The sequence below is a fragment of the Brassica napus genome, chromosome C7 (assembly GCF_020379485.1).
Source record: "Brassica napus cultivar Da-Ae chromosome C7, Da-Ae, whole genome shotgun sequence".
In the NCBI taxonomy this organism is placed as follows: Eukaryota; Viridiplantae; Streptophyta; class Magnoliopsida; order Brassicales; family Brassicaceae; genus Brassica; species Brassica napus.
In genome coordinates, this window is record NC_063450.1 from 3,438,425 (window position 1) to 3,453,607 (window position 15,183).

Sequence of the window (15,183 nt, forward strand, 5' to 3'; positions counted from 1 at the left end):
CGAGTGAAGTTCGAAGAGCTGGAGGGTAAGCTCAAATCCGCCGGCGCGGCCAAGAAAGAGCTTGCCCGAGAGAACACCCGTTTGGAGCAAGCGGCTGCAACCCTTGAGAAGGAGAAGACTGAGCTACTCGAGGAAAGGGACGCTGCAGTTGAGAAATTGATTGGAGAGAGGCAACGCTTAAGAGACTCCCGGGGGCTTGAGGTTACTTGTGAGAGGGAAAGGGTCGAAGCTGCTATTGTCGAGAAGGCAAACCGCTGCTTTGGTCGCGTGCGCGACCATTTTACTCGCTTGGACGCCTTTGGGAAAGTGAAGAACCTGTACGGTCAAGCTTCGGAGACGAAGAAGTGCCTCGAGATGATAAAGGCAAGTGGGACGGAGATCCCGCAAGAGATGATCGACGTTTTTGCCGAGCAGGAGAAACTCTATGTGGCGGAGGCTACGAAGTTTTGTGTAGGTCCGCTGTCTGATAGCGACCTCACTCTTTCTCTGTGGGTTCTCCCTTCTCATTTCGTCGAGGACAGGTTTAGAGCGTCGTTTGATCCTTATGGGTCGAACATAAATTTGATCAGACCAGGGACGGTTTCTCAGCTCATCACCTCGCTCGAAATTACCGAGGAGCCATCGGAGGAGCCATTGGTCGATGTCACGTTGGTCCCGGCCGAACACGTCGAGGTCTCGGAGGGAGGTGGTCTTGGTGAACGTCCAGAGAACGAGAACCTGGAGGAGGTCCCCAGGAAGGACAACCTTGAGGTAGGCAACATTCCGGTTCGAGAGGAAGAGACCGAGAACGTAGGCATCGAGGATCCTGTCCTCGTCTCGGATTCTTCTTCTGAAGGACGAGAAGACGAAGAGGAGGAAGACGATAGAGTCGAGGAGACGTCGCCGTCGCAGCCCATCGAGGAAGAGACGACCAACAAAGTCGGGAATAGAGATGTTCCACCGCCTCCTGCTGTGGCCTCTCTTGCCCCTGTTCCTACTCGGGTGGAAGACCCGACTGCTGCCGCTACTGAAGACCCAGTAGGTTCTTCTGCTCTTGGGACGCTAGAGGAGGTCGGTCAAGATTCTGCACCTTGATGCTTTGCCTGTGTCTCCTTTGTTCTTTTTGTGTTTGTGGTCTTGATAGACCATGTTGTTGTATTATTAGACGTACTTTCATTTTATCGGTAAGTCGCTGTTTTCAAGCAGACTTTTAGATTTGCGGGTTGTTGTCTTCCTTATCTGTACTTGCAACTTATCTAAGTAAATTTCAGTTATCTTTAGAGTCTCGCGATATGTTCGCCTAGAGACAATAGATTCTTGACCTTTGGCTTTTGCAAATAGATAACGACACAACCCGCTAAGGGACTTTGTTCAGCTCTTGTCGTGTTTCGATTGAGATAACGTCTAGACGCGTTTTTCTACTTTGAAAACAAGAAACTGAATCTAAGAGGAGAAGGTTCTTTTTACACGTTTTCTCAAAGACTATCGAGTAAATGGGTAGCTAATCCGTTACGCGTTTAGTCGAGAAAAGGTTAAAGATTCACTCCGTTTGGTCAGTCAGTGCTCTTTGGGCACAGGTGACTTGCGACCGTTGTGTCCTTAGGCTAAGTGTCTGATCAGGACATAGCTAGGAGATGGAACATGAGTGTCCGCGTACCTCCTGCTGGAGGTTCAAGAGCCGTTGGGTTCGACAATCGGTATTTACTCGATCGGGGTCGAAATAAAGAACAAGATTTTGACTTTGGTTTTGTTACAACTGGACCGGTTAAGGCTGCCTACGTACCTCGGTTGAGGATCAAGCCATTCGTAGTTCGTTTTTCCCGAGTGAAAGTGGCCGTTGGAAGCGCATTTACTCGGTCGTGTAGAAGTGACCGCGGAGGTGCATCTACTCGGTTTTTTTTTTTTTTTTTTAAGAGTAGAAGCGTCTAAGATGCATTGAGTTCCATGCTCTAGGCACTTCTTCTCCGCTTGACGTTTGAAGTCGGTAGACTCCTGGTTTCACAACTTTGATGATTTTGTAAGGTCCTTCCCACCTAGCGCCGAGTTTCCCGGTGTTCAGCTCCTTAGTGTTCTCGAACACTTTAGGCATGACAAAGTCACCGAGTTCAAAGGGTCTGGCTCGGAACTTTTTGTTGTAGTAACTCTCTATCTGATGTTGATAGTTTTGGATTCGCAGCAGAGCTTGGTCCCGTCGTTCTTCAATTTCATCGAGGGCATCAAGCAGCATCTCCTTGTTGAGTTCGACGTACTGGGGCATTTTCGAGCGTCGGAGGCTTGAAACGTTAACTTCTGCGGGAGCCATAGCCTTGACACCGTATGCAAGAGAGAAAGGTGTCGATTTGGTCGACCCTCGTGGTGTTGTGCGGTGGCTCCATAGAACTCCGTCGAGTTCGTCGGCCCAATGACCCTTTTTCAGGTCTAAACGTTTCTTAATGCCGTCGATAATGAGCTTGTTGGAGGATTCTGCTTGGCCGTTTCCCTGTGGGTAACGAGGGGTAGAGGGGCTCAAACGAATGTTCCATTTGGTGCAAAACTCCTTGAAGTTGCCCGACATGAACTGTGATCCATTATCAGTAACGATTTCGTACGGTAGACCGTGGCGACAGATAATTTTTTTCCAGACGAACCCACGGACTTCTTTGTCGGTGACTTGAGTGTAGGCTTCAGCTTCGATCCAATTGGTGAAGTAATCAGTGAGGACGAGAATGAAACGCTGCTGGCGGGAGCATGGAAGAGGTCCTATGATATCCATTGCCCATCGCATGAAAGGGTACGGCGCGACCGTCATTCGTAACATTTCAGTTGGACAATGGATGCTTGGTGCATGCCTTTGGCATTTGTCGCAGCTTCTTGCGTAGGACTCGCAATCTGCGTTCATCGTCGGCCAGAAGAAGCCTAAGCTTCTCACTTTGATTGCTAATGCTCGTCCGCTCGAATGGTTTCCTCCAGCGCCTTCGTGTGTTTCGGCCATAACCCTGACCGTTTCTTCACCATGGATACATTTGAGGAGTACTTTACTCGCAGTCCATCGATGGAGTTCGTTGTCTAGGACGACATAATGGGCACTGCGTGTTTTTAGTCGGCGGGCTGCCCATTTCTCGGTTGGAAGTTCCCCCTTTGAGAGATAGTCGATGAACTCAGTTCGCCAGTCAGGGCCGAATTCATCAGTAACGAGCGTGTCGGTTTCGGCGATTGGGGCTATGACGATGGTTTGGTCCGTCGAGATATCGATGCTCGGCTTCTCAATGCGGTGTATTGGAATAGTTCGTTTAACTTGGTCACGAAGCTTGCTTCCAAGGGCTGCAAGGGCGTCGGCACAGACGTTTTCTCCTCTTGGAACTTTGACGAGTTCGAAGAATTCGAACTCTGCGGCTAAACCCTGTACTATCTTGAGGTAGGCGTCCATCCGATCATTGGGGGCGTCGTAATTGCCGCTAAACTGACTAGCGACTAACTGCGAGTCGCAGTAGGCGCTTAGGCGTTTGGCCTTGACAGATTTTGCTAAGCGGAGTCCAGCGATCAAAGATTCGTATTTTGCTTCGTTGTTCAAGGCTGGAAAGCCGAAGCTAAAAGACTTCCTGATTAGTTCGCCGGTCGGGGATTGCAGTTGAACTCCAGCACCTGCGCCCCTGTTAGTCGAAGATCCGTCGACATGCAGTGTCCAGTTTGGGTTTGGAAGTGTGAGATCTTGCTCTAACTCCGGGGCCAATTCGATTAAGAAGTCTGCGAGAACCTGAGATTTCGTTGCGGTTCTGTTCTTGTAAGTGATATCAAGCTCACCGAGTTCGATAGCCCACTTCGTTAGTCTTCCGGACCTGTTTGTATTTTGAAGTATTGTTCGGAGGGGCTGGTCGGTTAATACTTCCACCGAATGTGACTGAAAGTAAGGGCGAAGCTTTCTCGCCGCTTCGACGACCGCCAGTGCCATCTTCTCCAGAGTTGGGTATCGCGTTTCTGGTCCGGTCATGCGTCTGCTTGTGTAGAAGATTGGCTTTTGCTCACCACGATCCTCTTTTATTAGAACACTACTGACTGCTGCTTGTGATACTGCGACGTAAAGAGATAGAACGTCTCCGATATCTGGCTTGGCGAGAACAGGTGGTGTTGTCAGATAATGCTTGAGTTGGATAAATGCCTCCTTGCATTTCTCATCCCAGATAAACCTTTTGTTACCTCGCCGGAGGTCGTAGAATGGCAAGCATTTGTCGGTGGATCTGGAGATGAACCGGATGAGTGCAGCTATCCTACCCGTAAGACGTTGCACTTCTCTACTGTTTTTTGGGCTCGGGAGGTTCAGGACCGCAGAGATCTGCTTCGGGTTGGCTTCGATTCCCCGCTGCGTGACTATGTATCCAAGGAACTCGCCTGAGGAAACTCCGAACGTGCACTTTTCTGGGTTCAGTTTCATGTTGTATTTGTTGAGAGTTTCGAAGCAATCTCGCAAGTGACAGAGGTGATCAGCAGCGTGTAGCGACTTGACAAGCATATCGTCGATGTATACTTCCATGGTGACGCCGAGCTTGTCTGCGAACATTTTGTTCACAAGCCGTTGGTAGGTTGCTCTTGCGTTCTTCACACCGAATGTCATGACCTTATAGCAGTAGGTTCCTCTATCCGTGATAAATGCCGTTTTTTCAAGATCGTCGGGGTGCATTATGATTTGGTTGTACCCAGAGAAAGCGTCCATGAAGGTGAGCATCCCGTTTCCAGCCGTGGACTCGACTAAACGGTCGATGTTGGGAAGAGGATAGCTGTCCTTTGGGCAGGCTTTATTTAAGTCTGTGAAGTCGACGCAGACGCGCCACTTCCCGTTCTTCTTTTTGACGACTACTGGATTTGCTAACCACTCAGGGTAGCGCACCTCAGCAATTGAACCAGCGCCGAGCAACCGGTCGACCTCTTTGTTTACAGCCTTTGACCTATCGGGACCGAGCTTGCGTTGCTTTTGTCGGATAGGCTTGATTGTCGGATCGACGTTTAGTTCGTGAGGTGTTATGGCCGGATCAATTCCTTTCATGTCTGACATGGACCACGCGAATGTGGACACATTCGCCTTGAGAAAGTTGAGAACTGACCGCTGCATTTCTTCAGACAGATACGCACCAATCCTTGCGGTCCGGCTTGGATCGGTATCATCAATAGGTAACTCGAGAATTTTGCCTTCCTGGGAGCAGGCTTTATAGGTTGGAGGAGTGACAGAGTTAACCGATAAAGACGATCGTTGGAGTTTAACTGTGGCGACTAGGAGTTCTCTAGCGGCTTTTTGATCTCCTCGCAGTGTTTTGATTTTTTCGTCCGTACCGGGGAACTTGACGCACTGGTGATAAGTAGATGGAATGGCCTGCATTGAGTGTATCCAAGGGGTTCCAAGTATAGCGTGGTAAGGGGCCTTCGTGCTTACAACGGCAAACTTGACAGTTCGAGTGACTCCACATGCGCGTACCGGAAGGCGGATTGTTCCCAGTATTGTTTCGGAGGATCCGTTGAAGCCGGTTAATGTTCTGGAGGATGGTTTGATGTCGTCGAGATCGACTCCCATCTTCTGCAGGGCTTCCTCGGAAGATGAGGTCGACGGAGCTTCCTGTATCGATGAGGACCTTGGTGACGTCGTACTCCCCAATTCCAAGAACTACAAGAAGAGGGTCGTTGTGGGGTACGTGAATCCCCTCAGCGTCATCCGGCGAAAAGGTTATCAGAGGGTGATTTGGCGGCCTAGTCGGCCATCTCTGCGATGTCGCGACCTGCCGACGATAATCCTTGACAGAGCGAACGGAGTTGCCGCAAGGAGGAGAACAGGCCATGATGACATTTAGTTGACGTCACGTTTGTACCTGCTTGGAGTCTAAGAAGGCGCGTAAATCGGTTGGTACGCTGCTGTCGTTTTTTGATGACGGAGTGTCGTTGCTTGACATCTTAGTTTGCTCCAAACGCCTTCGGAGGTCAGTGGGCTTCGAACGATTGAGGCGGATTCGAAGATCGCATGCTCCTGCGTTGAGTTTATCCCTAAGGTCGCCGTTCGAGCGTTCTTTGGGATCGGGGTCAACTGCCGAGATACGCCGTGACATCCGTGCATTCAACGTTGTTCGGAGATCATTGCACGTGGAGCTGTTCCTATTTTCGGATTCGAACTTTCGTTTCAGAACATCTCTCAAATCTTCGAGTACAGGTGTGTCATCGTTCTCATCGTCTGACGACAAGGTTTGCTGAGAAAGTATGACCTCAATGCGTCTGGGGTTAGCTGGTTGCTCTTCGTCGGCCGAGGAGTCTGCCTCGCCGTTACTCTTCGGAGCATCCTCCTCGTCATCTCCTTGTGGAGTTTCGCTATGTCGACTTTTTCCTGTAGCTTTGCGATGGGCTCTCCTTTCTTTATTCTTGCTCCAGCTCTTGTTGTTCTTCGGCTTAGCCTTTAGGGGTTCGAACTTGAAGTCGCCACTTGCTAAGAATGAGAGGTAGTGCGCATAGAGTGACTTACACTCTGTCGTATCGTGCCCTTTGACGTCGTGATACTTGCAATGTTTGGTGAGATCGACGGTTCTGGAAGGTCCTGCCGCTGAACCTGCTGTTGTTGTAGTCTGAGTCAAGCTAACGGCGTCAACTGGTTTGTCGGACGAATCGAGCTCCCTTTCCCACTTGTTCCATCCTTCTCCGCGGACTACGAGAGTTGAAACCGGCACGTTGTTCTCGTAGACGACATACATGTATCCGTCTTTGCGGCCGTTTTTGTCGATTGGAGCATGCTGGCGCGGTTCTTGTCGCGTGTTGGCGTTTTTAGCCGCTGGAGCTTTGGGTGTGTTCATCTTGCTGAGAATGGCGTTAGTATCTTCTTCCATTCGGATGAAATTGTCAGATCGCGCGATAGCGTCCTGGAGCGACGTAGTTGGGTTTTGGTATAAATCCTCTCGGAACTTAGAACGAACCCACAACGTGTTCCGCAGGGTGTCAATGGCAATACCGTCTGGAATTTCAATCCTCGAGACTACAGCTTTGAACTTCTCCATGTAGTCGCGGAGGCTCTGGTCTTTGGTTTGGTTGAGGTTCCACAAGCTAGAGGCGGTAGCACTGCGCTTGGTGAACATAATGTAAGTCTTGAGAAAAGCTGCTGACAAGTCGCGGAAGCTTCCGATGGACTTTTCTTCTAACTGGGAAAACCAGGTTAGGGCTTGCTCGTGGAGAATTTCGATGAACAGTTGGCAGTAGCTAGCGTCCCTTTCTTCGTCGGGGAGTCAAGCCCGTGCCATCGCGATGTTGAAAGCTGTCATGTGTTCCACTGGGTCTCCGCCGGGTTTGTACTCGGGTAGGCGCAGCTTCTCTATCTTTCCGAGTTGCACACTAGTCAGAGCGCTAGTAAAAGGAGTGCGTGATGTTGCGGCGAGGACACTCTCGATTTGCGGGGCCGCGCTAGTTACTTGATGGATCTTCTCGCTCATTTGTTGGAAGCTGAGTTTGAGCTCAGCGAGCTCGCGTATGGTTGCGAGATCAGAACCTACTGGGGGTGGGCGGCGAGAAGGGTTTCATTAGGCTCCGAGTCGTCTGAGATTTGGTCGCCTCCGGTCGCCGTTGGGTTGGTGTTAAAGAGGCGACGGCGTATCTGCTGGGGACGGCTTGTTTGGTCATCGGAAGCTGTGAGTGCCGCGACCAAAGCAGCTAATAGGTCGTTGGTCGTCTTTTGAACTTCGTCTTGACGAGCAAGTCGAGCCATGATAGAGCTCATAAAATCTGCGGCGATGGGTGGCGCGGCTTCGGGCATTGGGGTCAGTTCTCCACCCGGAACACTGAAGGTGGCGTCGTCTTGAACCATGTAGATCTAGAACGTTACTTTAGTCAGCCCCACGGTGGGCGCCAATTGTTTGAACGGGATTCAGTCGACTAAGATGAAAGAAGTCATAGATGGGATGACTAAAGACGTTTTATTTGATTTGAACTGAAGGGTTACAAGAGTGACAGGAAAGTGAAAGAGCAACAAGATCAAAGAGTAACAAGATCAAAGAGATCGCCTAAAACCCTAGATCTAGCTGCTCGGTCTGTTCAATCGTCCAAAAGTCCTTTCCTTCTTGCTTGCCCTTCCCCTTTTATAGGACTCTTGCCCTTGATACCCTAATTTCGTACCTCTTTGGGCCTTGATGCGAGAGGCCGAGTATGCGGGTCTGGACAAGGTTCTCTCCAAGCCGGGTACGTTTGGTCGGCTTACTCGACCGGCTAAAAGTACTCTAAGGTCGAGCCGATACGTTTGGCCGCCGAGCCGACCAAACTGATCCAACTTGCGGGATTAGGGCCTGTTATTCGATGGGCCTTGTGGAGGGGTGTAATCCATCTCCTACAAGTCTCCTCCGTGAAAGCTTGACAACGAGCTCCAATGGTGAATTTCAGAATATTTGCACATCTGACCCTTCACCTTTCGGCTATTTACACTTTGAACCCCACAACTATTGAATGTGCACAAAAGTCCACTCGAATTATCCCAAAACTTCCGATTGGGAACTCCATACCCTAATGCACATAAATGAACAAATATATGCAATGTAAACACCTAAATGCAATCTAAAATGATTAAAAAAGCTATATGAGATGCTAAATGTTATTAAAATCATGTTATATCATTTCTTCCCACCAGTCTGGAAAGCCTACGAGCTGCCAACAGTTGGCTTTCTCATGACCACGTTGGCCACAATGAGAGAGTCACTCGCGTCGGACTGAGCAGAACTGTTTGTCTCAGACGATTCCTTCTTGGCCACAAAACCAATAGCATTATGATGTGCTTCGCGTTCTTTAGTCGAAGCTAGTTGTTATTCTTCTCTAACTACTCGTGCATATGCTTCGCCAAGATCAACGGATGTGTCTGTAGCTATAATACCTTGACTGACGATTCCAAACTGAGCTTCATCTAAGCCCATAACAAACTGATGTACCTTCTCTTCTTCTTTCTCTTTTTCATAAATCGCAGCCGCACTGCAATTGCAAGGCAGAAGAGGTTTGCAGGTATTGAGTTCTTCTCACATCTTGGCTAGACGTCCGAAGTAATCCATCACTGTTTTTACGTCTTGCTTGCAAGACGCGAGTTGCTCCTTAAGATGATGAATTCAAACTTTGTTTCCCACTGAAAAACGTTTCTTCAAAATTTCCCACAACTTGTGAGAATTAGATATGAAGGTGACTGTAGAACGAACACGAGCTTCTATGGAAGAACGGATCCAGCCAACGATCATAGAGTTGACGGACGACCACAGCTCGAACTGAGGATCATCACTGGCGGATTTAGGTATTGAACCATCAATAACCCTAACTTCCTCTTAGCCCTAAGAGCATTAACCAGCTCCGTAGACCATTCATTGTAATTCTCACGCGTAAACATCACCGATGTTATCAAAGCTCTTGGATTGTCGGACGCAAACAAGGAGTAAGGGGTGGACGTATTTACGACACTTTTCTCAACCTGAGACTTGCTCGTCTCTGTATCCTTACTTGCGGAAGACGCATCTGTGTCAACCATGACTAGAAACTGTTGTTCTTACCAAGAACAAGATTGATCGATGATGTGTTGTGATTTTGCATAGTTTTAGCTTTGTTATTTCATATATATTCATGCATTAACCTTACGTTTATTTGCATTTAGAGTCTATTGCATGTACATTTGCATCTTGTAGGTGTTGGGTGAATTGTTTGGAGTTTTGGAGGTGATTAGAGCACAAAAGGAGCTTTCGAGGAGTCTTGAACCGAACGTGTGAAAGAAAAGCATTGATGAAGGTCTTAAAGATATCTTTTGAAACTTGTCTTTTGGGAAGACATGGTAAATTGAGTTAGCTTTACAATGGAGGTGGTTTCAAGTCGTTTGGAGCTGTATTGAGGGATTTATGATCAAAATACTACACACATATCAGTATGACATTCCTAGCGGCCACCCTAGCAACATCAACAATAGCCTTCGAATTTTAAGCCTTTAGACTCATTTTTATTCACTTAAAACCTATAAAAGTCATTACTATTCATTATTCTACTTATTTTTGGTATTCTAAAGGTGTGTGCAACATGGAGAAAGTGGAGAAAACTTTAATGAGTGAGTTTTATCTCTTTAAAGCTTGCAACATGGGGGATGGGTTGTCTATCATGAGTTTGGTGGCTCTTTTGGCCTAACTTTCTCTACCTTTTCTGAAGAGGCAAGACTACTTTGGCCATATGAAGGGGCAAAAGGTGTTCTATAATGGAAGAAAGTGGAGAATAACTTTTATGAGTGTGTTTTATGCTTTATGCTTTCACATGATGGATGTGTTGTCATCCTCCTTTACTTAGGCTATAAAAGAGACTGCAAGGGGAAGGAGGAAGACACACAATACACAGAGTACAATACAACAAAGAGTAGAGAGTGAAAGTTTTATAGTTTCATATTTTGTATTTTGAGAGTTTGAGAGAAAACATTTGTTCTTGAGCTGTTCTTCATTGTTCATCATCTATTCTTGAGTTTTAATTTCGTTTTGCTTGTTTAATCCTTGTTTATCTTTATTCTCTGTTGTATCTACTTGAATATGCTTCAATCTATTATGAGATTAAGTGTTTTCATGGAGATTAGTGAGTAGTTTCCTTAAGAATTCATGGGTTAGGGAGATTAGAGTAACTTAGTGAAGATCTATGGTGTTATTGTATTAGATCCTTGTATGAACTTGCTTGTTGAGTATTTTTAATGCTTGTTTAGTCTTGATCACTCTAAACCTGATTTCTAAACACTTCTCATCAGACATGATTAGATGAAGTGTTTGAATCAACTCAACTAAGCTCTAGTGAGATTAGCCAAGGACACTTGATGTTAAAATTGCTAGATAGTTATTAAACTTGAACTTAAAGATTGCTTGATTGAATTAAGCCAAAGACATTTGATGTTTAATGATTTCTAAGCAAATGGACATTTACCTAGACATAGGACTTGTCTAAAATTGTGTTTAGACTTAAGAGATTACTTTGATTGAAAGCTTGTCACCTAGATTGGATCTTAGTTACTTGAAGTCAATTCCCAATACCCATGGATTCACTTGTCTAAATTGATTAAAACCTTGTTGTATTGCTCTGTTTGCTATTGTTACTTGTCACACACTCACCACTATTGAATCTGCTTAGCTTAAGAAATGAATTGTATTTTCACTGATTCACATCACTAGGACTGGTTCGACATTCACCCCACTATACTACAACATTTGCAATAGGCAGAAAAACCTATTATCAAATTGGCGCCGTTGCCAATCCTAGTTTGATTGTGACATTGAGTTTGAGTCTTTGCTTGAGACTGAGTTTTACTTTGTTTTAAAGTTACTAATTCTATTTCTTCATCTACTTGTGATCGCAGGTGCATGAACCTAAGAAGTAGAGGCACTACACATCTTACTCCCTTGACAGATATCAAAACACTTGAAAGAGAGAACAGGAGAAGGTTAAGACAAGAAGAGCAAGAGGCTCAGATACAAAGATCAGAACCTATGATGGAACCAGTTCCAGAACAACCTCAAGCTGAAGAGGGCAATGGTCAAGGAGCTGCCAACCTTCGACCTAGACAACCACAACGCCAAGCTAGGGCCATCGGTACATATGATCAACCTAACATAAATGGGAATAGGTTGGGCATTAGGGCACCGCCAGTTGCCAACAACAATTTCGAGATCAAGTCCAGCCTCATCAACATGATTGAAAACAACAAGTACCATGGACTTGCCTTGGAAGACCCACTAGATCACCTTGACAGATTTGATAAGTACTGTGGCTTGTCAAAAACAAATGGAGTTTCAGAGGATGCTTTCAAGCTCAGATTGTTTCCCTTCTCTTTGGGAGACAAGGCTCACACTTGGGAGAAAAACATCTCAAGTGATACTATCACCACTTGGGATGAATGCAAGAAGGCCTTCCTCAACAAGTTCTTCTCTGCTACAAGGACTGCCAACCTTAGAAATCAGATCTCTGGTTTTCAACAAAGAGGACTTGAAGGATTTTCAGAGGCATGGGAGAGATTCAGAAGCTACTTGTCTCAATGTCCCCACCATGGCTTCAACAATGAGAGCTTGCTAAGCACTTTCTACAGAGGAGTCTTGCCTAAATTCAAAAGCCAGCTTGACACTGCAAGCAATGGAAACTTCTTGGGGAGGACTGTCGAAGATGCATTAGAACTCTTGGAGAACATGGCACAGAGTGACTCTGTCTACAATGATGAATATGATAGAAGAGACAGAGGTGGTGGAGGAGAAGATATGACCACAAAGAGAGAGCTGAAAGCACTTCAAGACAAGATTGACATGCTACTATCAGAAAAGACCAAGAAAGAGGAGTTACATATGGTTGCTGAAGTTGATGGAGTAGAATGCCAAGAAGATATGTACTATGTCAATGCTCAGGGTACATGGTACAAGAAGGAGCCTGACTATCAATACCAGAACAACTACCAACAGAAACCCTTCTACAACAACCAACAGAAGCCATTCAACAACTACCAGCCAAGACCATTCTACAACAATCAGCCTAAGCCATTCTACAACAACAACCAAGGTGGTTACCAACCCAAACAGAACTTCCCTCCGGGATTCTCACCAAAACCAAGTCAACCTGCACAAGACCAAGCTGGATCATCAACACAACCTCCACAAGAGAGTAGTACTGAAGCTATGCTGAAACAATTATTGGAGGGACAAGCAAGAAGTGAGAAACAATTAGGGTATGAGCTGAAAAATCTCCACAACAAGATTGATGGGAATTACCATGATCTAAACAACAAGTTCAAAGCCTTGGAGAACCAGTTTGTCTCTATGACAGCCAGCTCAAGTCGCCAACAAGGTTCCCTACCTGGAAAGCCTGAACAAAACCCAAAGGAGACAATGAAGGCAATCACCCTAAGGAGTGGAAGAGAGTTGCCTCCTAAAGTTCTCATTAAGGATAATGAGAAACAAGGTGGGGAGGTGGTCATCAATGTAGATGATGATGTGGTGATTGTGGATGAGAAGACTAATGAGGAAATCTTGGAGAAGATAGTTGAAGCTAAGGGCAAGAGAAAGATTGGAGAGGAGAAAGTTGAGAACAAAAATGAGGCTGCTACATCAACAAAGGAGAAATTGTTCACTCCTCCTCCCTATGAGCCAAAGCTTCCCTTTCCTGGAAGATTCAAGAAGCAACTCCTAGAGAAGTACAAAGCCTTGTTTGACAAGCAAATGAGTGAAGTTCAGCTCACCATGCCCATAATTGATGCATTTATGCTGGTTCCACAATACAGCAAGTTCTTGAAAGATGCTGTAGAACAAAAGAAGAAAGAGATGGAAGGGATGGTGATTCTTACTCATGAGTGCAGTGCCATTATTCAGAGACTGACTGTCCCAAGGAAGCTAGAAGACCCTGGTAGTTTCACCCTGCCATGCGCCATTGGACCTTTGACATTTGAGAGATGTCTATGTGATTTGGGAGCAAGTGTCAGCCTCATGCCACTATCCATTGCCAAGAAGCTTGGGTTTACACAATATAAAAAGTGCAAGATCTCTTTGGTGCTAGCTGATCGATCTGTCAAGCTCCCCATTGGCATCCTAGAAGATCTTCCTGTCAAGATAGGAAATTGTGAAGTGCCTACTGACTTTGTAGTGCTTGAGATGGATGAAGAGCCTAGAGATCCTTTGATCTTTGGAAGACCTTTCTTGGCAACTGCTGGAGCAATGGTGAATGTGAGAGATGGCACAATTGATCTCCACCTTGGAAAAGATCACATTCTCCATTTTGATATCAAGGAGATGATGAAGAAGCCCACAACTCAAGGAGAAATATTCTACATTGATGAGATGGATGCCTTGGCTGATAATTTCCTTGAGGAGTTAGCGATTGAGGACTCTCTTCAACATGCCCTGACCATTGAAAGAGAGACCCAAATGATTGAAAACAAGGATAGTGATGAGCTAGTAAGAAGGCTAGATGTTCACCTTGAGAAGGATGGAGAAGATGAGTTCATGGAGTTGCCACAAATGACTCAACATGCTGCCTCAGCAGACATTCAAGAGAACCTCCATGAAGCTGATTGGAGTGAGCTCAAGGCACCAAAAGTGGAGCTTAAACCTCTTCCCCATGGTGTAAGGTACGCTTTCCTTGGACCTAATGAGACATATCCTGTCATTGTGAGTAGTGAGCTGACTGAGAATGAATTGTCTATGCTTTTAAATGAACTTAAAAAGTATAGAAAAGCACTAGGATACTCACTTGATGACATTAAAGGAATCTCACCATCTTTGTGCATGCATAGGATACATCTAGAGGATGAATCTAAAACTTCAATTGAACACCAAAGAAGATTAAATCCTAATTTGAAAGATGTTGTTAAAAAAGAGATAATCAAATTGTTAGATGCTGGTGTGATCTATCCTATCTCTGATAGCAATTGGGTTTCACCTGTGCATGTAGTTCCTAAAAAAGGTGGCATAACAGTTGTTAAGAACGAAAATGATGAGTTAATACCAACAAGAACAATAACTGGACATAGGATGTGCATTGACTATCGAAAACTGAATGCAGCCTCTAGAAAGGATCATTTCCCTTTACCATTCATTGATCAGATGTTAGAGAGGCTAGCTAACCATCCTTATTATTGTTTCCTTGATGGATACTCTGGATTTTTCCAAATCCCTATACACCCAAATGACCAAGAGAAAACGACATTCACTTGTCCTTATGGTACCTTTGCATATCGAAGGATGCCATTTGGACTGTGCAATGCACCAGCAACATTCCAAAGAGCAATGATGTCAATTTTCTCTGATCTTATTGAGGATGTAATGGAGGTGTTTATGGATGATTTTTCTGTATACGGTTCTTCGTTTGCTACTTGTTTGTCAAATCTTTGCAGGGTATTACAGAGATGTGAGGACACTAACCTGGTGCTCAATTGGGAGAAGTGTCACTTCATGGTCAAGGAAGGGATTGTTCTTGGACACAAAGTTTCTGAGAAAGGAATTGAAGTGGACAAAGCCAAGATAGATGTCATGGTTGGTCTAGCTCCACCAAGAACAGTGAAGGATATAAGAAGCTTTCTGGGTCATGCCGGTTTCTATAGAAGATTCATCATGGATTTCTCTAAGATAGCTAGACCATTGACCAGGCTGTTATGCAAGGAGCTGCATTTCACTTCGATGAGGAGTGTATGGAAGCTTTCAAAAACCTGAAGAATGCACTCATCAGTGCACCCATAGTTCAACCGCCAGATTGGGA

General features: G+C 45.7%; 1 protein-coding gene, 1 long non-coding RNA gene and 1 other non-coding gene across 3 annotated transcripts; 1 reads left to right on the forward strand and 2 right to left on the reverse strand.

Annotated features, from left to right (window-relative positions):
* Window positions 1-1,888: 1,888 nt before the first annotated feature.
* LOC106378826 lies at window positions 1,889-6,044 on the reverse strand. Its single transcript, XM_013818890.2, has 2 exons — window positions 5,811-6,044; window positions 1,889-5,608 (listed from the first exon to the last, which is right to left on the reverse strand). Exons 1-2 carry the CDS (start codon window positions 6,042-6,044, stop codon window positions 1,889-1,891), a joined length of 3,954 nt encoding a protein of 1,317 aa, XP_013674344.2.
* A 541-nt stretch (window positions 6,045-6,585) lies between these two features.
* On the forward strand, window positions 6,586-10,442 carry LOC125590256. Its single transcript, XR_007326567.1, has 2 exons — window positions 6,586-9,853; window positions 9,992-10,442. It is a non-coding gene; the product is annotated as an uncharacterized LOC125590256 (long non-coding RNA).
* A 1,452-nt stretch (window positions 10,443-11,894) lies between these two features.
* Window positions 11,895-12,001, reverse strand: LOC125590851. Its single transcript, XR_007326853.1, has one exon. It is a non-coding gene; the product is annotated as a small nucleolar RNA R71 (small nucleolar RNA).
* Window positions 12,002-15,183: the final 3,182 nt, after the last annotated feature.